At 43.3% G+C, this 27,695-nt stretch overlaps 1 protein-coding gene across 3 annotated transcripts; it reads left to right on the plus strand.

Moving 5' to 3' along the window:
- Positions 1 to 2,014: 2,014 nt before the first annotated feature.
- On the plus strand, positions 2,015 to 26,710 carry LOC129764982 (AT-rich interactive domain-containing protein 4B). Of its 3 annotated transcripts, none has more exons than XM_055764699.1 (8): positions 2,015 to 2,202; positions 2,471 to 2,898; positions 2,955 to 4,376; positions 4,431 to 5,148; positions 14,101 to 17,542; positions 17,601 to 17,744; positions 25,652 to 25,813; positions 25,894 to 26,710. In XM_055764699.1, the coding sequence occupies exons 1-8, from the start codon at positions 2,197 to 2,199 to the stop codon at positions 26,076 to 26,078; spliced, it is 6,507 nt and encodes a 2,168-aa protein (XP_055620674.1). In that variant the 5' UTR covers positions 2,015 to 2,196; the 3' UTR covers positions 26,079 to 26,710. The 3 variants fall into 3 exon arrangements, with proteins under 3 accessions (XP_055620674.1, XP_055620675.1, XP_055620676.1); XM_055764700.1 differs by having other exon boundaries at positions 25,655 to 25,813; XM_055764701.1 differs by having other exon boundaries at positions 4,431 to 5,046.
- Positions 26,711 to 27,695: the final 985 nt, after the last annotated feature.

Here is a 27,695-nt window from a genome sequence, read left to right on the forward strand (position 1 = left end):
TCTGGCGGTCTACTTTTCATAGATACTCCACAAAGCTATGATAAGATAGCTGGACGAGATGACAGCAAGGATTGGTTACGTGCGGTCAAAAGCGAACTAGGCTCTCTGAAGAGGAACAACGTGTGGCAGTTAACGACGTGCCCGGCTGACGTAAAACACCTCAAATCGAAATGGGTCTTCAGACTGAAGGAGGACGACAATGGTAGGCCCGTTCGCTACAAAGCACGTTTAGTGGCGAAGGGCTATCTCCAAAAGCCGGGACAAGATTTCGACGAAACCTACGCACCGGTGGCAAGGCTGGCCACAATCCGAGCTGTGCTGGCCGTCGGAGTTCATCATAAGTATCATTTTCATCAAATGGATGTACGGACTGCTTTCCAGCATGGAAGTTTGAAGGAAACCATCTACATGGCCGTTCCGGATGGAGTTCAAGCGAAGCCTGGTCAAGTTTGTCGATTGGTCAAGTCGTTGTATGGCCTAAAGCAATCCCCGAGATGTTGGAACGAGCGTTTCAACGAAGAGCTGCTGAAGATGGGCTTCATTCGGTCCAAGCACGACTATTGCCTCTACACGAAGCTGGTTCCCAATGATGAGCTGATCGTGATTCTATACGTGGATGACCTTCTGGTGGTGGGCCGGAATCTATCAACGATTGCGCAATTGAAGCGTGATCTGGCCAAGCTGTTCGAGATGTCCGATTGTGGTGACCTGTGCCATTTCTTAGGCATAAAAATCGACTACAACAATGAGGCTGGTGTAATGAAGCTGTCGCAGAACGCAGGCATCAATCGGCTGATGAAACGCTTCGGGGTGGATGACTGCAATCCGGTCAGAGTTCCGATGGAGAAAGGCCTCTCACTGGAACCGACAGGCCAACGCACTGACGAACCATATCGCGAGCTATTGGGATCCCTGATGTATCTCATGCTGTGTGTTCGACCTGACGTATGTTTTCCGGTTGGATATCTGGGTCGTTTCCAGCAAAACCCTACGACTCAACACTGGCAAGCACTGAAGCACGTGGTCCGGTACATTCAAGGAACCAGAGGTATGACGCTACTATTCCGGCGAGAGGAATCGAGCGTACCATTGGTCGGGTACGCGGATGCGGATTGGGTTTCCGATGTCACCGATAGGAAATCTGTCAGCGGTTACCTGTTCAAGGTGTTCGGATGTCCCGTCTCCTGGTGTAGCAAGAAGCAGCAAACAGTAGCAACATCATCCAGCGAGGCAGAATATGTAGCTCTGAGTCTGGCGGCAACTGAAGCGATTTGGCTGAACGGAGTTCTGAAGGATCTGCAAGAAGCTAGCGCACCGGTTACCATCTACGAAGATAACAGGGGCTGCATCTGCATGGCGAAGAATTTGGAGATGTTGCGCACCAAGCATATCGACATCAAGCATTACTTCCTCCGTGATCACGTGGCGTCTGGATCCCTAAAAATCGAACCTATCAAGACCGAAGATCAGATAGCGGATATATATTTACCAAGCCGTTGGAGTCTACCCGTTTCAAGGCTCTACGGTCAAACCTAGGATTAACTGTTTGAGAGAGGGTGTTGAAGTGTAGTCATCCAGTTTAAGCAAACCTATGTTTATTTGTACCGACTACCAACATGAGACCCCTAGCAACCTAGTTTGTTATTTTGTTTAAATGTTCACTTCACTAGTTTCACTCCTCAAGACTAGTCGTCTTTATTTCAAGCTTCCTGAAATCTTCCAAATCGTTACCACTCAAGAGTCCGCATGATCCAGGTTAACAGCTCAAACTTCCATTTTACTAGATGCGCTGGTTGTGAATCTGACGTACATTCAATAATAAAGATATATATTTTTTCAGTGCAACATTATGTTCAACCACGTCATTACAACACCACTGGGCATTCGTAACTATTTATCTTCAAAACATTGGAACGAAGGCGCTGTGTGCGTGAAATGTTTACAATCTTTTTATTGCATGGACCCTGCGTGTATGGGTGTACTCATCACCTGGGGAGAAAAATCATTCCATTGACGCAGAGACAAAAGTGTATATTATTCCTGGTTGAGCTCGAAAGTTTTTCCCAAAATTTACTGTGCAATGTTGTGAAGATCTCGCCAACTCTGGCGACAAAGTGCACCGCTTATCCCAATTAACCCGTAACCGTGGCGATTGTTAGCGATAATCTCAGTTTCGAGCGCTATTTCCTCCAGAAAATGCAAGTATGTCCTGGGCTGCGTTTGGCTGCTTTTCGGTGTTCCGCAACCATAGTCTAACTTTTTTCCTTTTACTTTTTTTTTCTCTGTGCCGATCATTACTGCGTAAAAGTAAACGCCGTGCGGGTTTTACTACTTTTTTACTTGTTTTTTGATTGAAAAAGATAATTATGTACGGAAAAATGTTGGTTTTCACCTTGTTTGTCACATAAGATATCCTTTTATGGTAGAGAGGAAAATAGTTCAATACTCATCAATGTAAATCTCTTCCCAGCAAGTAGACGATCCCCCTTATTTGACTGTTGGCACGGAGGTTAGCGCCAAATACAAGGGGGCCTTTTGCGAGGCTAAGGTCCGCAAAGTGGTACGTAACATCAAGTGCAAGGTCGCGTACAAGCTGGGTGGTCTCGGATCCGGCGTTGTTTCCGACGATCAGATCAAGGGTGCACTTCGCGTTGGGGCCACCGTAGAGGTGAAACATCCCGAGCGGAAGGAATACGTGGAAGCAACTCTGACCAAGATTCAGGACTGCTCCCAGTATACGGTGGTGTTCGATGACGGTGACATTACGACGCTGCGTCGATCTGCGCTTTGCTTGAAGAGCGGAAGACATTTCAACGAGAGTGAAACTTTAGATCAGCTCCCTCTGACGCACCCGGAACATTTTGGGAATCCTGTGATTGGTGGAAGGAGGGGTAGAAGGTAATTTTTTTTTGTCCAATACCGATCAGATGAGTTTATTTTACGGTTATTCTCAGGTCCCGCCATCTTCTACCAGACGATAGTTCGGACGAGGATGATGAACCGGCGTCCAATTCTCGCTCAAACGTTAGCGACAAGGAGGAACACATCGGGAAGGTCGTTTGCGTGGAAACCACGGATAACAAGAAGAAGAATCCTAAAGAAAATTGGTTCCCGGGATTGGTCGTTGCGCCTACCGCCCAGGATACGGTACGGATACGCGTCAAGGATGAATATTTGGTGCGGTCCTTCAAAGACGGAAGATACTACACCGTGCCCAAAAAAGAAGCGACAGATTTCACACGCGAGTGCACAAACAAATCGGAGGCGGCTGCCGTTTCAGCTGCTCTCGATTACATGGACAATGATATATTACCACCCCACTGGGATCGTGAAGCGTTGTTTGGAATGTCGGGCAGCTGTAGCGATTCAGAGCAGGAACTAGAAACTGACAGCTCGGATGATGAACCAACCGAAGAAAAGGATCATTTTGTGGCTCAATTGTACAAATTTATGGATGATCGTGGAACACCACTAAATAAAGTTCCCTCAATCATCAATCGTGACGTTAATTTGTATCGCTTATTTCGTGCGGTGCAAAAACTGAATGGCTACAATCGAGTTACAAGTCAGAATCAGTGGAAACAAATAGCCCTTCGGCTTGGATTTTCCCCAGCAACGGCAAGCATCACGAACCTGGTGAAGCAGGCATACAAAAAATTCCTATTTTCGTTCGAGGAGTTCAACCGTAAGCTGGGATGCACTATGGTTCCACATCCGCGAACGAATCGCTCCAAAGGGCGCAGCCTGGTGCGGGCGAGTTCGGTGCAGTCGCCGAAGACCACGGAGAAGGAAAAGCCTTCCACTTCGAAGGTGGTGGCAACTGCAGAAGCCTCATTCGGATCAGCTCCGGAGGAATCTGGAAATACCAGTGAATCCAGCACAACCGAAACCAAACCTAGCCAGAAACGAAAAATATCCAACGTGGTTGCTGGTGGTAAAGTAAAAGCATTGGTTGATAAGTTTGAAGAAAAAGAAAAAGATAAGGTCAAAGAAGGAAGCAGCAAGAGAGAGGAATTACCGGTTGCGGTTAAGAAAGATAAGTCCCTGAAGTTGCTATCTACCCCAAAAGGAAGTGATGGTGACAAACGTGGCCGAAAGAAAAGGGATACAGATCCAGCTGATTCGAAGAAAGATGATAAAGATAGTGGCAAGGGGTGCTCTAGTGGTGCCTCTTCTTCGTCCAATTCTGTCGAAATGAAAAACGTTGGGACGAATGAAAGCAAAACTGGTTTTCCGAACTTCCCGATTGAAGTCGGTGACAAGTTGAAGGTGTTTTATGACGAACAAAAAGTGACTTACGAGGCGAAAGTGATTGAAATTGCCAACCAGGAGGGGAATCCTATTTATCTCGTACATTACACTGGTTGGAACACGAGGTAATTGAGTTGTTTTTATGTTTTGAGTGAAATATTGCAGTTTGTTCCTTTTAGATATGACGAATGGGTGCGAAAGGAACGCATAGCAGAGAATCTTACCAACAACAAGAATAAAAAGTGTAAATCAGATAAGAGTGGCAGCAGCAAGAATAGCACCACTCCCCAGGGAAGTAACAATACATCGTTAACATCGCTGAATAGTTCTACACCATCGAGTACAACCGGATCTTCATCCACGGCAAATGCGCTTGCTTCAACGCCGAAATTATCCAAACGCATTCGGGGAAATTCGAAAGGTGACATCACTAATAGTAACTCTTCCACAAGTACAACATCCGCTCCGACTGGTTCTCCGAGATCAACTACCCCGAGCACTTCCTCGCATCGTAACAAATCACCAGCGTCGGCTCCCGGGGGCGCCCATCGGCGTCCCATAACACGCGGTGGCCATCCAGCGGCTCCGTCGTCAAAACGTCGAACCTCCAACAATACGGACATTTCCTCGCTTTCGATAGCTACCGACGACAATACCAGCGATACCGATTCGGATGAACCGATCAAAAAATGCCCAGCCAACACCAACAGCAACAGCTCGTCTTCGACCGCATCGTCCAACTCGTCCTCGTCATCATCGTCCTCCAGCAGCAGCGTTAGCTCGAGCAGCACGAAAGTAAGTACAACGGCCGAGGCGGGCTCGTCTTCGGACGCGGCGGTCATTTCGGACGAGTTTAGCAACGGAGCTTCCAAGGGTCGCGATTACGATCTAAACCAAGTAAATTTCGGGGTTTGTCGCCTCATTCTCTCCTACTCTTTCCTCTCTCTATATTTCTCTTTCTATCTCACAAAATACAGACACACACTTTTAACGTTTTCCTATTTCCGGTGGGATAAACAGTGTCGTCTGGCGTGTGCGTGTGTGTGTGCTGTGGGTAGCTTTGAATTTTTATTGTTTTGTGTTGTGCAGTAGACTCAAACCATGAGATGAGTTCCAAGGCAGTTTGTCTGTGTCTCAGTATAGGAATGATTTTTTACACCTTCTGAATATCAGGTTAATTTCAGCTTCAAAATCGATCAGCCCCGGTTTTTCCTTGCGTATAATAAATCAAGAATGAAGATAATGAGTAACCATAGTGAAGATCGGGTAACCAATCTCGGAAGGATCTTAGTCGTAAGCTGACAGGGAAGGGGGCCTATTCGAGCGTCTGTTAATCCCTTCCGGTATTATTTAATACGTCACACATCATAGGGGGCTAGAACGAGCTATGTTATGCAAGCGGGAAAGGATTAACCATGGAGGTGTGGCTCAAAATAGCGTCTGTTCCCCATGTCAGGGGCGGCTGATCACTGTGTCTTCGTACCAGCAGGAACTCTAAAAAGAGCTGAACCGGGGCGGTCGGGAGTTAGAAAACTGCATGCCATGGATCGGGTTTATTGGCGAAAAAAATGTGAAGAAGATCTAATCTCTGGGATGTAGTATCATTATAAATTTAAAAAAGTTCACATAAGCTACGACTTCCAGATAAGTTGACTTCACATGTTGCAAGCCCCAAATGAGGTCTGTCACATCCCTGCGTATGACAAACCTTTGGCTAGCAACCCTTAATCGACTTCGGTGGGCTTCCGTTTTTTTAGCTGTCATGTAGAGAAGAAACAATGAACCCTACTATGTAATATGAATCGATAAATTTTTTTCTCATTAGCTCTGTTTCGCTATTTTGAATACCGAGCATAGTCGGTAGTATCGAGCGAGTGAAAGCTAGCGGTGCAACGCCCTAATAAGTAAATCGAATTGCACCGACCAAAATTTCGTATTTTGTTAGTCCAGAGAATCTTATCGGGTCGGGTTCTTGCTCGAACTTTCCTGATATTTTGCTTTGGGAAACAAAATATGCGATTTGCAACACATGAAGACACATTTATAAAAATTAGAATTTTGCTCGATATAATAGTGATAGCGATTGCATCGTCTGCTCGATTCGATTTACATGATAGCACTCCATGATTCTATAAGACGCCACTCAACGTGAACAGAATCGAATGAGGTTTAATCCCTTGCCGTACGATTTAATTTCCGACAATAGGGCCCAAACACGAGCACAATTTCGATACTCTGATGAGTGTGTGTATCTTTCTTATGATCGTAGCAGTCCCGCATCATCACACGCCTGAAGCATGTACCCATTTCACATCGATAGACGACGAGTGAGGTTCGATGTTGTACGTGGAGGGTTTAAAGAACCGGAATTTTGTGTCGTGCAGCATAGTGGCTTGCGACAATGCGGCTTTTGCGACTTTTTGCAGACGTCGATGAACTGACGTTGGAACTATGATTGGAGCTGTAAAAAAATGCCGCGATCGCTTACTAAGCGAACGATCGTGAGTTCGAAACTCGGGACCCTAAATAGACCATTCTTTGTGTTGGTATAGAATAACTACGTTTACGCAACAATCATTAGCGTTATGCACGATTTTATCCGGCTCTGTTACAGCTAAAATACTGTAGCATGTACCACAAATTACTTTGGAGAACCCTTCGTACTATTTTCTTCAGCTCAGAATCAACAGCGGTGTGTGCTTCTGAGTGTCTTTCTCTGTGTAGAATGAGATGCATGGCAATGCGAGTGCCATTCCCATTTTTGATTTGGGCGCCAAATGTAACCCGCGACGCTGTGAAGCGGCTGGCTTAAGCGCCACTCCTGCGAAGAGGAGACCAGCCGCCGGTGTTTGCTGTGGTTGCCCGGCTATGAGACACCCAACACCTGAGGGCGGGTTTGTCCTTTTGTCGCTAAACCCGGTTTGTTCCGCGACTGTTGGCTGTGCTCCAAAGAGAGACCCGCGACACCGTTTGACCGCGTTCCGAATCTAAAGCAACAGAAATTCACTACGGTGGTTCTCAATGAACACCGTTTATACTGAAATTATCATCACTGGATCTACTCAATGATGATCTAACACCCACCCACCTTGAACCAGCTTCAGAATGGGAAGCGGGGGTTGAAGATTTCCGTAACAGAAAGGAGTCCCAACCCAGGACTCGTGTGACCTCACTACACAATTAATCGTATTGATGGGTTTTAGGCTACACCGCAAAGCCAGTAAATATGCAGAACTTTCCTTCCCTAAACAAACTTTAACGACATTTATTTTATCAAACGAAACTCGATTTAGTAAATTACATACATTTTTCCCCATAACAAACTCATGTATATATTCAAACAGCATTCGACTACAGACGATATAATTTTATACAAACATGATTATTTCAACAACCATAATTTAAACATATACATATTTTTATTTTATTTTCCCTCGGGTTTCGAACATCGGACCCTGAGGTTCGGAACTGCGCATTTCCTATCTACCCTACGTTTGCACCTCGACCAAGCGTTCTTCTATACCGATGGGCATGTGCTCACCATCGGTATCGGATCATCCAGAACACGCTTCAACTTAGTGTGGCTTTTGTTTCGTGTGGCATTCGTTAGTTTTGTGTGGTTTTTCTGTCTCTATTTATTCCCTACATGCGCATGTATGTTAATAATGGAAATAAATAGATTTCTACTCACGACCTAGGATTTTTCGTGGTTCTGCTTTACCGCCGTTCGCTGTAGACGATGAACGGGTGAATCTTTGAGTCCGCTCACAGAATGATGCTGGCGCCGTACTGCGTTTACCGGTGGTTTTGCGTCTACGTACTTCGCGCAGCCACCTGGGTTGACGAAAGAGGTGACAAATCCGGGCCTCGAGCGTGGGATCCAAAGCGGTTCTTCCTGCACACATTTAAGGGAAAGAAACGAAATACCACATAGTGCCACATTTAAATTATGAACTAAGCCACGTGCCACATGTTTCTGAAGCTTACCTCCAATTTGGTTTGACGGATAACTTGGGAGGGAATCTAGCTCACTTACTCACGTTTTATAAACGAACTTGATCTATCTAACTATTACAAAAAGAAAAACGGAAAAAAAGAGAAAAACTTCAACACACTGACTGCGGTGTAACTTATACCGACTTTTACCTTTGGCAACTTTTTACGCGATACAAGAAACACTAATCCGCTCTGGCCTCTTCCATGGTCCAAGTCGGAATGGGCAAGCACACTTTTTGATCCTCAGATCAGCCAGATGTTCATTGGAACCGGAACTACGTAATTGTTAACGATGTTAACAATTCCGTAGTCGCACCGAAGTTCCTTCTGTGCTTGGATTTGACCGGCTTTCAAATATTCGCGGGCAATTGTCTTTCATCTCCCGAGCGCAGTTTCAGTCGAGTCACTTGCCGGGTTTAGATTTCCAAGAACAAGAAAACCCACCGAAAGACTCTTCCATTTGGGGAAAAAACAGAAAACGAAAAAAAGTCTACGAGGCATGTGTTGGTGCTCTGCGTCCTGGCTAAATTGAGCCGCCGAGTTACACCTGGCACTCAATATGGTCAGCCGCCCAAATCAAAAATGGGAATGGCACTCGCATTGCCATGCATCTCATTCTACACAGAGAAAGACACTCAGAAGCACACACCGCTGTTGATTCTGAGCTGAAGAAAATAGTACGAGGGGTTCTCCAAAGTAATTTGTGGTACATGCTACATACGCCTAAATAAATAAATAAATGAGATAAAAAGACGGGTGGGTAATGTCGGGGACATAACCGGAGTGACGTAGGACTATACAAAGGGGACAGCTTTTGTTAAATATTTATTTTAAATATATTATTTTATTTTCTTCTCCTACGTGAATACCTACCTATCTACCTGAAAAATGGATTAGTTTACTGTTTACTCTTTATGAATATGTTGATGGTTCTCAAAAGAACCTTTGGTGTTGTGTTTTTGTTATCACTCGATATTCCCATCTTGTTCGGATAAACCTTCCTGTTTAGCTATTGCGTTTGCCACTCCCCACAGCTTTCACAGTTGGAAAATTTCTTCCCATCCAGCTTGTGACATTTTGTTCAGTAAATTACATTTAATGCGACGTGCCGGAGAAACACTTTGCCACTCACTGAAACTAATTGTTGCCTTGATGAGCGCCGAACCGAAGCTGCTCTGTTCTTGATGCGGGTTTTCTGATTGTCGTGAGCAGCTTTGCAAGCCAACTCGAGCACTCCGACGGCCGAAACTCTATAATCGCTGTTAGGTATACTGGTGCTCCGGCACCAATCCGTTCGGCCTAGTTACCCTTGCGGAGCAATCAGTGAAGGCGGCTAACAGGGAACTGGAGATCTGCACGGTTCGAGTGAGACTTTGCCTTTCCCTTAACTTGTCATCCTTTGTTACGTCCACGATGCCGATGCCGTACAACCACACGGGTTTACGGTTTGAAAGAAAATAAGATATTTTTTTGGGGTCCGCGTGTTTTATACTATAGCGCAATTTAAGAATTGGTGAAAATCAATAAGCTCAGAACAACTGCCAAATTCACATACTCATCATATCCTGGCAAACAAATTATGAAAAAATCTATTTGTGTTTTATTATTATTTTGGATAATGTTTTAGAAAGCATTGAACTGTATTTCCTGAACTCTTTTTTGGAAGGTTTAATGGCCCTGAAAAGCGCCTTGTTTTATGGCATGGTTCCAATTTAGAAAACTTAATACTCGTGGTTTTGAAAAAAAAATTTCGAACGCCCTCGATGCCGCCTTGTTCTGGATTTGCCACCAAAGCAGTTTGTATAAAGAACAAACTTTTTTCTTCTGCTACCTGATGCCGTTTTGCGATTGCGTTTGCCACTCGCCACTCGCTGCAACTGCCTGTTGTCTTGATGTCCACCGAACCGAATGTGTTCTGTTCCGAATGCGGGTTTTCTTATCGTCGCGAGCAGCTTTGCCAGCTAACTCGATCACTTCGGCGGCCGAAACTATATAACGCCGGCTAGGTGGACTGGTGCACTGGTACTAACGCGCTCGGCCTAGCTACCCTTGCGGGGAACTCCAGATCAACACGGTTCGAGCGGGATTTTGCCTTTTCCTTCACTTTTCCTCCTTTACCATGTCCAGACATGGCTGCTTGGGTTGGTTTGTTGATGTGTTGTGATGCGAACCGATGTGGTGTACGGTTTGAATGAGAATGATCGTTACGGAAGGAAGGAAGGTATTGTATTATAGAGACTTTAAACTTTTGCAGTTCATTCGTCTCTAGCCTTGAGAAAGGCCCTTTGAAAACTCTACTCTACTCTACTCCAGCGCTACCACCTCCGCCCTCTTGCCTTGAGAAAGGCACTCGATCCCTCGCCGTCCAGCTCGTCCAGCAACGATGTTGTCCAGTCGGTGTCCACACAAAGAATGATCGTTACGGCAGCGGAGCGGGGATTTTTAAGCTGACTGGCTGGCTCGAGAATTACGCAAGTGTGAGACTGCGACCAATGTTTCGTTCATTTTTTCTTTTTCCTTTCCAATCGTGCTTCATTCTATTTCGCTGCTGCTCTGGTTGCCCGTTTTGGTCGGTACGATATGAGGAGCACAAAATGGACCAATCAAAAATGGGCACATAGTGCATTTTGACAATGCTTGATATTTGACAATTATTCAATTATTTATCTCAAGAAAAATGAAATGTTATTCGTTATGATAGATGCGTAGATATATTTCCTATCAATTGATGCAAAAACCTTTGCGATCTATTGAGAAATGCTCGAGTTATAAGCGTTCCAAATCTTGCATTTTTTCCTACTTGTTCAGTGCCTAGATTTCCATTTCACCCCCTATATCTTCCGGTTAGACGTAGTCCTACGTCAAAAAAATTACAATTCGGATCCAAGCGAAACGCCACTACCTGGCGGTGTTAAAGTCCTACCTGAAATAAACGATTCACCACCGGAGAAATTTCTTTTGCGAGAAAAAGATCAGCAAATCGATGCGCTGGATGAACAGCGAAACAAATTCAAACGGAAACTAGAACCGGAAGAATCTCAATCAGAAGAAACGGTAAGAAAATCGCAAACGAGCTCGAGCTACTCGAACAAAACCAAGTCATGGAAAGAAAATATCTGGAGGACAAAAGTGCGTTGCTGCAAAGATTTCACAGTCGCAATGTAGAAGAACTATCGGGCTCGTTTCCAGAGTGACACAGTTCTTAGTCGAATACAATTTGCTACTCGTGACGCACTAACCCATGATTTGTCAACGTTTTTCGGTAACCACGAGAAATGGCTGCTAACGCTTACCAAATACAATGATAGATTTTTGAATGGCCTTTCAAAATGTGGGCAGCGTCTGGGCTCGATGAATATCTTTGCAACGTTGCATTGTTGCAGGAGCTAACCGAACTACACTCGACAAAAAAAATAGAGGAACAAAGTGCGAAGTCAGAAATATTAAGTGATTTTTGATATGCTGTTCGCTAAAAATTAACGCATATCGATGGGATGCGCATCATTTTGAAGCTACAACCTTCAAGTATTAGAATATTTTACGTACATATTTCTGTCTTGGTGTATGTATCACAATTTTTTGCTAACCAACTCAACAGCAAATCCAATTATCTTATCAACCAGCCTTCATTTAGTTCCAAGAATGTTCTCGTAGGACCTTCCCACACAGAGATATTTCAGTTTGAATGAAAAATTAGCCCTTCCTCTTTGATGATTGATAATTCAATAAACAACCAAAGGTAGTTTTGGAAACTCCAATAAATTCTGCACAAGGATAATTTGTTACTTTGACAAAAAAAAATTAAATTTTTGGCATTGATTTCAAAAAAGTTTGCAGGCATATTTCTAGCCTAGTGTATTACCTCTATCACTATGCAACAAATCACGCTCTAAAAATCCAATCCATCGATCCATACGCAAAGCGTATGGGTCGACAAAAACCCCTAATTTCAAGCTCAATGCAAAAATGGTGAAGAGTATGATTATGGACCACCTGAACGTTCTAAACGCGGTTAAAGGAAGTTTTGAAGGCAGCCCCCGGAACCCCCTTTTAAATATTTTCAAAAGTTGGATAGTCCCTATAAAGTCACCCTCAGCTCCTTCTTGGTCCCTTGTCTGTGTTCAGGTATTCATCGTAGTACTTTCGATTCTCTCTTGTTCGTCCGTCGAGATGCCTGATTTGTTCGAGAAATCCAGCTTTTCGGAAAAACCTCTACGAGAACCCCAGATTGTTCAAGGCAGCGCTTTTCCCCAGTATTGGCTTCTGTTGTGCTTATATTCGAGATGCTAGTCATGTTTTGAGGATGAAGGACAAGTTCCCGACTGTTGTGTTGATCTCCAGCTGTCACGATTTTAGAAGAAGAAAAAGAAGATGCTATACATAGCCATGATCTTGTAGGCAGCGAAGGCAAACGATTTTAGAGTCACGAAATATATCGTCGACTCATATTGAATACGCGTTCTCATATATCGTAAATAGAGTGTTTTCTCAGTTTTTTTTATATGTTACTCAAGAATTTACATCGCCACAGCGTATTGAAATACACTCAGTTTTGGGAATTTAATTTCGTCGAGTAGGGGAAGTGGGGGCATAGTGGTCACCCTAAGGAATATGCCCATTTCCAGCGCCAACATACCGATTTAAATCCCGTTTTTCGAAGAATATTATAGCTCAACTCATTGTACTTCAAGATAGCAAACGGCTTTTACTACAAAAATTCAAAATAGTACACTTTTAATCATTAGAAAAAAAGGTGAAAAATCGAACTTTTTTTTGCTTGGAGGTAAAGTGGTCACCTAGTGGGGGCAAAGTGGTCTCCCGCACATATCACGCTAAATTGGATAGAATTATGCGTTTTTTTTGTCCAAATTTGTTCAAACCATATTTGTTATAGTAGGTACACGTATGAAATAAGCTTGGCCTGTTCACCTAGAGTCTCAATTTACATTTTCTCTTGCATACAAAAACGTAGTAAGAAACATATAACGTTCCGCATTACGAGGCTTGGTTTAGTTGGAGTGGCATATTTATCCAGGGTCAAAGGATCTTCTTCAAAAGCAGAATGTTACCTCATCACAGCTTTAGTAAACAGAACATTGTAAGTTGTTATTCACCTATGACCACTTTGCCTCCAAACAAGAAAACAATTTCTATGCTTATAATCGCTGAGATTAAACAAAATATCTGTACACCTCTTCTAGAATATGTAAACAGTCGTCCAAATTGATGATTTGTCCAACATATCAGATTGAATAAACTAAATTTCACGAGAAATACCTTAGATATCATGCGCACAGAACTACGGCCGAATGGCTATCGAGAGAGTAATTTCTGTTTGTATATGTATTTTTACATGCGACAGCTCTACTGAAGTACAGGGCGACTCAAAAGTCATTGAATTCTTCAAACATAAGGTGTAACTATCAATATGGCATCTATAGTCAATGATTATACTACCAAACAAGCAGTTAACCACTTTGCCCCCCATGACTAATTTGCCCCCACTATCCCTAGTTGTTTCTGAGCGTCATTCATTGTATTCTTTGTGCAATTTTGTTGGTCGAGGGTTTTCTCTAAGCACTGCTTTGATCCAATTTGTCCGACTATCAGGTATTTGTATTGTGCATGCATGCAGTAGGTAAAGTAGGTAAACCCTAAGAGTTAGATTACATGTGTGTACTCGTATGACTCGACATTGGGTTTTCTTTCCATTACTCTACATACACACGCTCACAGCACTGTTTCCCGTCACCCGTTCAGACGTCAGATAACATTACTAATCGCGGGGTAACCCAAACCTTTTTTTCTTCTTTTCTCAATCGCACATTTTCTGAATTCTCGTCCGCACTTTAGATTCGTTCCGAACTCAAGGGATTCAAGGAACTCAAATCGCCTGCCTCTCCAGCATCGGACAGCACTACAACTGCGACTACCGATGTTGCTGGTGCCCAGCTCCAAACCCACGAGTGTTGCGAGGATACTCAACAAGTGTCCCCGGATGTGGCGAACGACGTCGATAGTGCAATGCCAGATGTTGACGATGACGATAACGATAACCCCTCGGGTATCATTGATACCAACCAAAACACCCCACTGAAGGACGAACTTGAGGATCCCATCGAAGAAGAACATGAAAAATCTTCCGAATCAGAAACGCTCAGCGAAGAAGATTCTTCCCAGTCGTCTAACAAAGCTTTCTCAAGCTCACCCATCACGGCAATGGTTGACTCAGACACGGCCCCGGAAACGCCGATACCACCTCCAACGGTTTTAACACCGACACCAACCATTGTCACTACGAGCACAACAGCCTCGACAAGCCCCAATGTATCGATCGCTAGCTTGAGCGTCAAAAACACCAAAATCGCCAACAACGCTCCTCCTAAAATTGTGGAAAAAATTGAGGAGAAATCTGGGGAGAAACCAAACAAAACTTCCCTCGAAGAAAAACCTTCCAGTTCCTCGGGAACCGGTTTCCTTAACAAACCCCCGCTTAAAACGTACGGCACAGCAGCGGCAATCCTGGCTAATGCCGAGAATAACGCGGTAAAATTTGCATTTAGCACCATCATCAGAGAAACCGAAGGAGAGAAACTTGCTCCACTGCCGGATGTTGACTCACCGACAACTGCGACCCACGTTAATGAAATCCAATCCACTCCTGTTATATCGAAACCATCGCATTTGCTGCCAGAGGATAAATCACCTCCGACGGTACATCCCGTTCAACGTAACAATCCATCGACATTTGCTCATGTTGTTTCGCCAGGTGCTTCGACAATCACAACGGCTGGCAGCAGTAGTACTGTTCCAATCCAGGCACCGAAAAATACTAAGCTTATCAACGTCCAAGATGAAATAGTTGCCACTGTAATAAATAAATCGGCCATAGCGGCGGCCACAACGGCGACAGCGGTTTCCGCCGCAGTTTCCTCCACCATTCCCGGTAGCGGCGGGGGAATATCGATACCAACTGTTTCGCTCGCAACTTCTGGAGGAACATCCACCAATACATTAGCGGCTCTTCGAGCCGAAAAGAAGCTGACTGGAGATAAGAAAGTGGAAAAGGTTATTCCCATTAGCAAGCTGGGAACCGCGCTGATTCCTGCCGAGAAGAAACTTTCGTCATCAACTCTGACGCCCGCTCAGAATAAACTGCTAAGCAAGGAAGCTCTTTCCATCAAGTCTATTTTTGAATCCAGTGCAACACGAATGGATGAAAAAATCTCAGACGTTTACGAATTCAATGATGTTGATTATGATCTCGATACAACCAGTACTGGAACTAGTTCAAGGAAACACGTTTCCGAGGTTCCCCAAGCTGAAGTTGTCAGCTCATTGACCCCGGCACTGTTGTCTGACGACAAAAAGGCAGCGAAAAAAGCAATGGCAAGGAAGACGGACACATTGGGACTAGCCGAAAGGAAGCTGAAGAAAATTTCACCCATTAAAGAGATCGATAAGCTGAAGCTAGTAAGAAGGGAGAAAGAACGGGATCTGGAAAAGGAAAAATTGCTACTCAGCGAGCTGGAAGGAGCGGCTGCCACATTCAGCAGCACAATGATAACACCCGAGAAGCCATCCGCACACTTCTCTGGGTTTTCATCCATTGCAAAATCGGAGAACACATTTGATGTTCTCCGGAAGTCTCCCAGCTTCAACATTGTCTCGCATCGAGACGAAAAGCCTGCACTGCTCGGCGAGGAACAAAAGCCCGACCCAACAAAATTGGCCGCAGTAATAAAGGGTATCTTTACACCTATTACTTCCCCATCTGCCACGGAGACATCTTGTGGTGAAAGGGATAAGAGTCCTTCCAACATGGAGGAGAAAGTTAAAGAAGAACCTACTTTGGAGAATTGTAAAAAATATTTCAATGATATGAACTTTGAGTTCGATGCTCCAAAAGTTGAGAAGCCGCCCTCGATCGCGGACAAAGTATTGAAGGCACTCAGTCAACAGCAGCAGCAGCAGCAGCAACAGCAACAACATGCACATGGAAGCGCGGTTAAATCAGAATTTCCCAAATACATTATCCCGACAGCGCATCACAAGCATCATCCCTCGTTGATACCGATTGAAACCGTTGTTTCAACGGCTCCTGTGGCTTCTGTTTCACTCAAACTAGAAGCCAGCAGTTTCGCGGCGGTTATTCCAACCAAATCTATTCCACTACACACGGAACCTCCCAAAATAGAAATGCCAAGTGTAATTCTCAAAAAGGAAATTGAGCTGATAAAATCGATTCCACTGGCTAGCAAGGAACCACCAACGTTCGCCAGCACCAGCACCAGCAGCACTACCACTCATGAAATACTTCCGCCCACCACCTGTACCAAAAGTCAAGATCTAACCGAGTCCATCAAAAAGCTGGAAACCTCCGATCTGGTTCAAGCGGAATCCTCCCGATTTACACACCACGATGAGGATAGCACCGATAGCAACGATTCCGAACACCGTCTCGTTATAGAGGATGCGGAAGCACTCGAGCCCATCAATCCAAGCAGCCAACAAACGGACTTTGAGAAATTGATCAAAATCGAGGTTGATGAAAAGCCATTGATGACCCAAACGGAGATTCACTCGGCTGCTTCTGCGGCTGCGGTAGCCGCAGTCGCTAGCAAGGAAAAACTTGTCTACAAAACGGAAGCAGAAGAACTGAAAGAGGATCCCATCTACGGGCTGGTCCATGGCGATACCAAGAAAGGTAAACAGCCAAGCATTCTTGAAACAATCATCCAGAGTGAACTTAGCACAGCCGCTAGTCGGGGCATAGGCTCGCACGGTTACTTGAAGTTGAAAGACCAGCATGACTCTTTCGCACAGAACGAATTGGAGAGACTCCGCCGAGAGGAACAGCTCCAACAGCAGCAACAGCAACCAGCACCACCACCACCACCGAGTGCATCGCCAATAGTAGCGATTGTTGAATGTTCCGATAAAAAACAACAACAACAACAGCAACCCCAGCAAAGCAGTAGCAGTGAATCGCTCTCGATGCTTCTGTGCGAGGAGACCATTCCCGGCTCACCGGCACCTGTTTGTGGTGTTTCCTCGTCCAGCGCACAGAAGGAATCCACCAAAGTATACGTGGAAACGGGCAGTTCTTTCCTGCAACCGCAGAACATTGCATCGGATTTGAAGCCGGTGCCGATGGATTTGGAACCCAGCATGGACACTCTCACCCTGTCGGGGGGTAATCCGGGAAGCTCGGCCGGCCAGGTTGGCAAGAAACTGACGGATGCTATCGATACACCCAATAGTTCACCCCGGGATTCTGTCAGTCAGGATGAAAGTGAGTCGTTTTCTGTTTGTGTGTAGAGTATAGTGTTATTTATATTTTTATTCGCCAGACCAAGAGCCGGAAGCTTCTCCGTCGAAAAAGCGAAGGCAAAGGAAGACAAGCGAGGAACCCTCGAACAAGCGAAGGAAAACTACTGCGCCATCAACCAGTTGCTACGGGTCGCGAGGAAGTCATCGAATGACTGGAAACAATGGTGAGTTGGTCGTCATTCGCGTGCTAGGTTGACTTTGTACTTTCATGACGGGATTTCACTCAAAACCGGGACCAAACCGAATTCATTATGAGCCGTTGTTGATCTTTTTTTATTTATAAAATTTATTATTTGGAGCTCGTATTTAACAAAAAAAAACTTGCTATTTTTATACATAGTGTTCGGTAATAATTTGACTATTCTGACGATTGCGAACGAACGCAAATTGTTCTTTTATTTTCAATCTTTATAAACATTCTGTAAAATAATCACCACCACGTTTCACAGTTTACAATATGTGCAAGATTTGCCTTTATTCTTTCTTTATTAAAAAGATTTACTGCCGAAGACTCCCAGCAAACATTAAATCGTATAACTTTGCACATGATGATAATATCAATCAAAATATCGATCATATATATCTAAAATCGCATAAAATGCAAAAACACGATTTTCCATGTATTCGATTAATTGAGTGGTAACATTGTCGGATCAAATTGCATATCAGTCCGAAAAGCATCGTATATCGTTATGTACGGCTTTATATGCGTACGAAATGTGACATTTACGTATATCGCCTCCACTTTTGCTTCTACTAGTTATATACATATATACATATGCTAGTTATATACATCATATATCATCCAAATGTGTCTTGGTTGTATGTATATCGCCTCCAATTAAAGCTATTCGTACGACTTGATGTTTGCTGGGCTGGTTCATCTCTGTATGATATGGTGGAGATTCTTAAGGGGGCTCTCCCAAATAGTGGGGGATTTTATCCCTTATTAGGTTACATCCTATACATGGTGCCCTGAGGAGGCCGAAATCGATAATTGATGAGGTTTTTCCACTGGGAAAATTCGATTCTTTGACGTGAAAAAGTGAAAATTTGGTCGGGGCATCGCGGCGTCGGTCGAATGTGTGTGTATGCTGTTGCCGAGCTCACAGTGTGCGCACTCTGAGGATCAAATAAAGTCGAACTTATTTGAAATGCTGACCGGGAAAACAGGGAATCTGAAACTGACGAAGTTTCCACTGGGAAACTCCGATTCTTAAGAAAAAAAGAATAGTGAACAATTGATCTGCTCACCGCGTCGGTCGAGTACGTTGCAGACGAGTAACAAGCGAGCCGAAACTGTACAAACATTCAAGAGAACATGATCAAACTTGTTTCTTGAATGGGAATGGAAACAGACGCTTTACAGCAGTCTTCCGAAAAACACTTACACATGTCCACGCCATGTGAAAATTCCATGTTTTTGTTTGAATTCGAACATGATTCTCGCTAGTGTTGAGTGTCTATCCCCAACACGAACAATGATACACAAACATAGACATGTGAAAACAAACACGATGTTTATAATTCAAGAACATCGTGTACAAACATATCACCCGATGTCGCAGTATTCATTGCTTTCGTTTCGTTTCTTTTCATACACGGAAAGAAATTATTCATCCCAAAACATTTCTTCGTAGAATACTTTTTCACAGAAACGAACTTGAAATTTAGTTCGCATTTCAAAAATTGCACGAACTAAGAGGCTATAAGTTCATGCACCAAAATATATATTATGGCGTCAGTCTAACGGGGCCGGGAGTTCAATATTTTGACAATGTTTGCTTACAACTATGTTAGTAATATGTAACCGATTACTCGCGGTTGGCTCGAGGTTAGTATTACAAGTGTTCTCATAATTGGGATGGGATACATGGGATACTTCCTATTGGGATGCAGCTGACCGTTAATCAGCAACGACCCCCTAGTCTGCACCCCATATCTAGCGTGGTGCGTCTTTTTCGACTCGAGGAATCCAGGATAGAATGATCACTAGCCGGCGCAATCATCAGCTCGTGTAGAGTTGTCATGAGCGGTACAACCTTTGGCTCTTGTTGAATCATCAGTGGACTGCACAACCTTCGGCCCGTGTATCTGTAAAGAGTGTGTGTATGTATTGCCGCGACTAAGTAAAAGTTTATAGATCGTTCATGCACATTTTGCAAGTCTGATTAAATAATCCTTGGTTTCGTTCAAAGAAAACATTCTCTGAACAGAAAGAATCTTTCTATTTTTTTTTTTGCGTGCATGTTGGCAATTAAAGTCTGGGGGATTGCATAGCGGGCGACGTCGTACAAATGCTGACCAAAAAAAATAAATACCCAAAAATTAGTTTTAGATGCAACCTTCAGTGGCACACAGCAGAACCAGCAGAGAAATTTCAGCGGCTAAAACACACCATTAATTTCTCGATGTTATCACAAACTGAATGAAGGAAAAAACTAAAAGCTACACTTACACTGCACTACATATGCTATATGTGCATGCGATTGCATCATCCTTTCTCCTCCTCTTCTCCGCTCGTTTTATAGCTCGGGTCACGATCGTCGCGAACAAGCAGTATTGGCCATTTGTATTCAAAGATCCAGCCAAAATTGTTGCTCCCGTGGTCGAGTGGATAGCGTCACGCCTAATATGTCACTGCTGAATAATTCAATTTTAGTACTTGTTCAAATAGCTAATAATAGCGAATGTTACATGAATTCAATATATAAATTGATGCGTGCACTAAATAATGATATCAAATGTGAAAAACTCTCATATCAATCGATGTTTATTTTGTTCAGAACAGAAAAAGAGGTTTATTTTATTTGCCCTAGATTTTTGATGAAGCACCCATTGTCATGAAAGGAAAGCATTTTTTCCATGTCAACATACCAACACACCACGCGTTGAGTGGTGGTGGTGTGGTGTCCGATTCGCTTCTTCTACTCTACGCACTGCCGGTGCTTGGGGTGAAAATGCAAGAGAAACTGTACACCATGTTCGAACATCATGTGAAACATTGGGATTAAACATCGTATGTCCAAACATACCACGAATACAAACATGTCACATTTTCTAACATAGGTACGAAAAAATCATGTTTGTACTCAAACACAAAACTGTGAACAACAGCGTGGACATGTTTATTCCGGACGCAGTGTTTTTTGTGAAACATGGAAGACTGCTTTACAGTCGATAAGTGATCAACTAGTGCAACAACGAAGAAAAGAAGAATCGCGAGTTATGGAAGAATCGCTTAAGGCTCTCGTTCATCAGAGAGGGGTTGTGAGGGGGAAACTGACGTGAGTGAAGAACGCGCTTGTGCACATTGATGCCGTTCCTATTCCGAACATTAGAAACGTACACTTTCTGAAGTTGCTCGCGAAAACTGTTGAGAACTGTTCTAGTGAATACAACGCATTTCAAAAATATATGCCCTTTCCCTCTCTAATGAACGACATTGCGAACAAAAAGAGCGTTATTTGGAGTTCGAAGCTCTTTATAACGAGCTCACGATTCAGCTGAGCAACCTGTTAGAAGAGTTAATACCGAAGCCGGAGATGCTGCCCCGGTTCCTCCTGCTAGTAGAAATGCTATTGCACCTGTAGCTCGTTCATCGGCTTTTCATTCCTTCGTTGACAATTCCGCTACCTATCTTCGATGGGACTTACGAAGCTTGGTACTTCTTCAAGTCCATGTTCCAAAACGTAACGGCACGATACGCAGTGGAAACACCTGCAATCAAACTATATCATCTCCGGAACGCTTTAGTTGGAGAGGCAGCTGGAGTAATCGATCAAGATATCACCAATAACGGTGATTACGAAGCTGCTTGGACGATTCTAACTGACCGATTTGAAGACGAGCGATTGATTATCGACGAACATACCAGGGCCATCTTTTCTCTGCCGAATCTTGCAAAGGATAATTCAATTGAATTGCGGAAACTGATCGACACTGTATGGAAGACGTTCAGGCACTCGAAAATGTGGAGCTAGCATCGTGTGTACAGTGTACAATGTGTATCAATCAGGGCCCGAAATCTTTGAAGGTAGGAAATGAAGACCGACTCTACTCTCAGTAGCTTCGCTTCGACTAGGACTGCTCAGTCGCCGTTAACAGAAAGTGAATTGACTAGCGTTGGGAGCGAGGATGACTGATGAATTATTCTAGTCAATAGAGAGAGAAAGAGACAGAGAGAGAGAGAAAGAGATAAAGAGAAAGAAGATAGAATAGAGAAAAGAGAGAGAAGAGATAGAGAGAGAGGGGAGCTCAAACTGAAAGTACATTGTTCAAATTACAATTCATCAAAGAAATTTTATAACTATTCGACTTACAGAATTAGTTTTTAACTATCTTGCACTGCAAACCGCGTGTGCTGTTCCCGATATTAATTTAAAAGTCCTATATTCCAACAATTCAATCATGTATAATATATTTTTTAATATAAATGTTCGCGGCTTACCGCTTTTATAAATTTTAGTTTTTCAAGCACTAATTTGAGCACTAAAAATATTTTTATAATAACTTTCACAATTGGAGTATCAGAGCAAACAATAATCGGACCTAGCTTACTTTTAATGCTTTTTTTATGTCGCTTTGTCTTTACGATAGCTTTCAGTTTTTGTATTGTTCGGGTTTTTGACGTTTTCGAGTATCAATTTTAAATATGTGCCCACCGGTTTCAACAGAGATAGTGGTATCTTCTAAACGCCCGACTGACTGTTTTGACGGAGAAACTGCGTGAAGAAGCTAAAAGTCATTTCCAACTGAATACGGAAGGGAATTTCCCCATAATCAGCTGACTATCCTCAGTTGACTATGACTATGCAGAACCCTGGCAACAATACACACGAACTACCGCTGTGGTACTGATATAGGGTTACGATAGTAATCTTCATTCGTGTAGAACGCTTATCGACTCATTCTCCCAGACCCACTTTGTGACTGAACGATTTGCCACGCAGCTGGCGCTCAAGAAGTATGCATTTCGGTGCATTCAGCATTTCCAGAACACTCTTCAACGTATGCCTGATGAAAGATTCCTAGTCCGACATCCCTTTAACGAGTGAAAGAGTGAACTGTGAGATTAGCTTCAGATGGCATTACGGCGTTTTTTTAACCCTTAAACGACGCTTGGATCAGAGACCCGAATTAAAAGCTGAATATGCCACATTTATCAACGACTACGAGTGACTCGGTCATATGAAGGATGTTACCGATACGTCTTCACAACAGACATACCGACAATTTTTTGGCAAGTGATGATGGGCACTGAAAATACTCCATTTCAGCGAATACTATGGAGAGATGATTGCTCACATACTATGGAGAGATGATTGCTCACGGAGGTTGTAGTCAAAATCGAGGAGTACGTAGCGTTTGCCAAAACTTTTTTCGGACGGATGCCCAAAACCATAGGCTTGGATCAAGGCGGTGAGTACAGCGGAAAGCAGTTGCGGTCTTTCTACAAGCGCGAAGGGGTACACCGCCGGCTACAGTCCGCAGCAGAACGGGATTGCGGAGCGGAAGAACCACACGCTTATCGAAATGGTGCGGTGCATGCTATTCGATGCACAACTGGATCAGCGATACTGGGCAGAGGCGATCAACACGGCCGTATATCTTCAAAACGTCTTGCCTACGAAACCAATCGACGTTACTCCATACGAGCTTTGGAACGGTTTGCCGGTTTGGTTTGCCACCTCAAGCGCAGCATTTACGGGCTCAAGCAGTCCGCTCGAGCATGGAACAAGGAGATCGACGGAGTTTTCAAGTCCATGGGCTTCCACAGCTCCAGCAACACTTCAAGTTATCCTGTTTAGGCGGCGAACTCAAGCACTTCTTGGGGATTCACGTGACGAGGGGCGGTGACCATTACACTGTCGATCAAACAAGTTACATCGAAAAGCTGATTCGACGATTCGGACACGATGAAGCCAAGCCGTCGAAAGTACCGATTGACCCCGGATACCTCAAGCAAAAGGAGGAGTGTCCATTGCCTACAAACATGTCATTCCGTAGCCTGGTAGGCTGTTTACGTCAACACCCGGCCGGACATTTGGGTATCCGTCTCACTGCTGGGCAGAAAAGTTACAAACCCAACAAACCGCGACTGGACCGAAGCCAAGAGAGTCCTTCGATATTTGAAGACTACAAAGAACCGGCGTCTGCACCTGGGATCCGGATGCGGTGAGATGGAGTGTTTCGTGGACGCTGATTGGGCCGGCGACGAAGGAGACAGAAAATCGCATTCCGGATTTCTGCTGAAGTTCGGCGGCGGTCTTGTCGACTGGGGAACGAGGAAGCAAACATGTGTCGCCCTTTCCTCGATGGAAGCCGAATTCGTCGCGTTGGCGGACGGATATCAACAGTTGATGTGGTTTAGAAAACTACTGAACGACAAACGAAACCTATCATCGTATGGGAAGATAACCAATCGTGCATAAAGATCGTCGAATCCCAGCGTCTTGAGAGACGTTCCAAACACATAGATACAAAGTATGCTTTCACGAAGGATCTACACCAGCAGCAAATCATAGATCTGCGTTACATGCCAACCGAGCGCATGGAGGCTAACATCATGACGAAGCCGTTGGACCGTGTTAAGCAAGACAGACACCGAACTGCCATCAGAGTCAAAGATCCACAGGAGACATCGAACCAGCATCGTTGAGGAGGAGTGTCGGGTTACACAACCGTATGACACCGATGCAAATTCGACCCTGACAATTTATCCTATTTCTACACACATACTCGTTGCTATGGATACGGTAATAAATAAAAATTTTCATTCCATTTTCGTCACTTAGAGAGTAACTATGTTTTTCATCATGCTCCGTTTTTCCATTATCCTGCGATAACATTATCATCATTTTCTTAGTTCAAAAACAAAATCCAGATGTCTCACCGATCGTTTACATTTTGCGTTAGATCGTCAATTTGGACTGATATCAGGTTTATTCAGAAGCCAAGGGCAAAGTTTTCTACTCAATTCAACCGGTGTTTCCGCAGAAACCCGTGGTACACTTGAAGCATTTTGCTACGCTTGCTGAATAGTTCAAATCTGGAAACCAAAAAAAAATTGAATATTTCAAAACTACTAGAACGAATTTTTAAATACAACGGTATGCAGCCAGCAGAAAAACACAGGACACATGGTCTGCAGTAACTGACCCTCACATTGAACCGTCAATAGATGGTTCCCAAAAAAAAAGAGCTAAGCTAATAGTGTATTATCCAATTGGTATCGGGAAATTTGAGCTTGTAAAATTTGTTTCGGAAATGGTTCTTCAAACAGCTTTCATTTTGGCGATTGACTTGGAATCGTCATATTCATGAGCCAATCATCCCTATTCTGTATTTCAATCGATTCGAAATATTTCGAACAACTTGATAAAATTCCATTCTGTGTTTCGTTCGAATTGTTTTTGTATTCCGTTCGATCTGTTTCTCTTCGAACATTAAATGGGCAACACGTTCGAAATAGGGAATGCGAAATTATAACTCGAACGAAATGGAAATCCGTCGGAATACAGAATAGGGCTGAATGTTTCGCTACCAGATATGATCGGATCTCTAGATTATATCGACTTCATTCCGTACAGCGAGAGCAACATTCAATCACAGAGGCATTTGATCGCTGTACGTTTAACTCTTGTAGGTAATTGAAAATGGCAGCAAAAATATAGCAATCATCGAGCGCGAACACTAATTGCCAAAAATCGAATTCCCATCTGCGAATCACTACTGAATTGCTAGAGAATCGTACCATTTCTAGAGGGGGTGGGTACGGGTAATGAAAAGCAGGTCACTTACAACAACGGCTGGCAAAAGCGGTTACCCTTCGGTTATATTCGAACTACCCGCATTAAAATCACTTTTCTACCTAAAAGTCAGATCAACTACAATTACAAGAATGAATGGGGTATAAAAGGCGTTGACCATTAGCATTTGAACCCAGTATCCAGAATCATGTCTTCTATGGCTGAACAAAAATTTATTAACTTTTTATTACGTACCCAACAATCCATTATGGCATCCTATCGCTACATCTGCGGTATAATACGACAAATCACAATGCTAGCAGCCACCGACAGCGAGGACAATTCTGATTCGACGGCATTCCAGCGAGGTACCTCTGTTGGTGCCCAATCCTCGGGGGCAGGTGGTGGCTCGAGCACGGCATCTCCGAGCGTTGGTGGCCGATCAGGTCGACCCTGTCAGTATAACTTCCTTGTCAATTTGGGTAAGTGTATCCTATTCTCTCTCTCCCTCTATCTCATTCCAAGATAATTTTAATTGCTTATGTCTCCCTCCCTTCAACAGATCCTGCTCTGAACAGTGCTCAGCGGGTAGCAATTCTGAAGAAAAAGATCCAGGAGCTACGCAAAACATACAACGCCATCAAGGCCGAGCTGGCCAGTATCGATCGCCGTCGGAAGAAGCTCCGACGACGCGAGCGTGAGAATAAAAAGCAAGCCAAGCTTGCCACAGGCGGCGGAAACTGTTGAGCTGCTTCAAGCGCTCCGACTTTACTCGGCAATGTTTGTAACTCTATTGATGTAAGTTGAGTCACATTTCATTCATTGCACTTTTACAACTACGAAAAATGGTAAACTCTAGAACGTTAGGCTGAAATGAAAATTGTGTTAAACTCAGTATACATCGGAACTCTGGAAATTTTTGTTTCCCAGTGTAAGACATATTACTGGTCGAGAATATTTTGCAATTGGATGAAAAATTTGTATGTTTAAAAATCGAATAGTTATCATGTTTAGAAAAGTATTTTGAACTTTACCCTCTCCTTGAATTAGAAGCAAGGATGAGAATCTTTCAACAAACATCATTACATCTGCTGTTTTAATGACTAGGTTTTAGACAATTCATATCGAAATTGAATGAATATAAATAGATATAGATTATCCCACTCTAGCGTTAAATAATAGTACAAAAGCATTTCAATACAAACGAATTTGCAGATGTTTTTATATTATTAAATTAATTTAAAGCACCCCCACACCAACATGTGGTAGATTACAAGTGATAAAAGCTGAGTGATCGTACAATGTATTTTTTCCTTATCACATTATATTGTAAATATGTGCGAATATTAAAGTAGAAAAAAAACAACCTTCACAATTCATATTCAATAACAATTCTAATAAAGACATTAAACCTCTGATGGAAAAACGAGCAATAAGCCGCATAATCTGGCGAGAAATTACACTAAAAAGAACGACGAAAGGCTTCCCTCCATTGGGGGCAATCTTTATCACCATACGTCCCTACCGTTGATACGGAAGTCAGGCGTTCCAACATGCAAATTATGTGAATATACTGATGATAATACATTTCATATCACCATCAAGCTGATGAATCTTTCTTTTTTTTCGATGACCGACACATCAAAACTAATATAGAGAGCCCGGTCCGGTGGGCGAAAACTGTTTCGATTTCTGCAGAATGTCCAAACAAGGGATGAACAATTATTTGATGCATCAGCGTTGTATGATTAACAAACAAGCGAGCATAAAGAGAAGAAAAACGTTGAGACGGCGATTAGAAACATTGTGACGTTGGGTCCAATTCGACTTTTTACATAAAAATATAAAAGTGAATCGCCAAATGTGTTGATGTAGCGCAAAATTCGAGAAAGGAATGGTTCGATCTAAGCCGACCTTATTTTGTTGTATTTATCCCTGTCTGTTAGCGTTGAACTCGTGGTGCTAACCCCACGTACTTTTAATTTAATTTTGTGGAAGCGTGTTTATGACTGCGAATATTAGTCGAGCACAAGTTAGTACCATAAAAGGCCTATGCTTATTGCTGGACTGAAAATATACACAGAAGAAGTGCACTCTAAGAATTTCCGAATGTAAGACTTCCAGAGAGTAACTGATTAACTGATTATTTATTTCAAAATTCATCGAGTATTTATACACACGTGAGTATACTTTTTTTGCTGTCTTCCTTCTCTTTCTCTCCTAACGATGCATATAAGCCTATTTACCACGCGCGATGCAATATGTTTTCTATTTACATTATATACACATTATACAAATATACTTTTGCTTTCTATTGAAGCCTGATTCTAGAAATTTCCTTCGCGCTGCTTGCTGGAGAATTGC

This window comes from Toxorhynchites rutilus, chromosome 2, assembly GCF_029784135.1.
Source record: "Toxorhynchites rutilus septentrionalis strain SRP chromosome 2, ASM2978413v1, whole genome shotgun sequence".
NCBI lineage: Eukaryota > Metazoa > Arthropoda > Insecta > Diptera > Culicidae > Toxorhynchites > Toxorhynchites rutilus.

Bases quoted from the DNA above. Each gene is read 5' to 3' on its own strand.
- LOC129764982 (XM_055764699.1), top strand. The intron at 2,899-2,954 runs GTAATTTTTTTT...GGTTATTCTCAG, and splicing joins GGTGGAAGGAGGGGTAGAAG to GTCCCGCCATCTTCTACCAG. The intron at 17,543-17,600 runs GTGAGTCGTTTT...TTTATTCGCCAG, and splicing joins TTCTGTCAGTCAGGATGAAA to ACCAAGAGCCGGAAGCTTCT.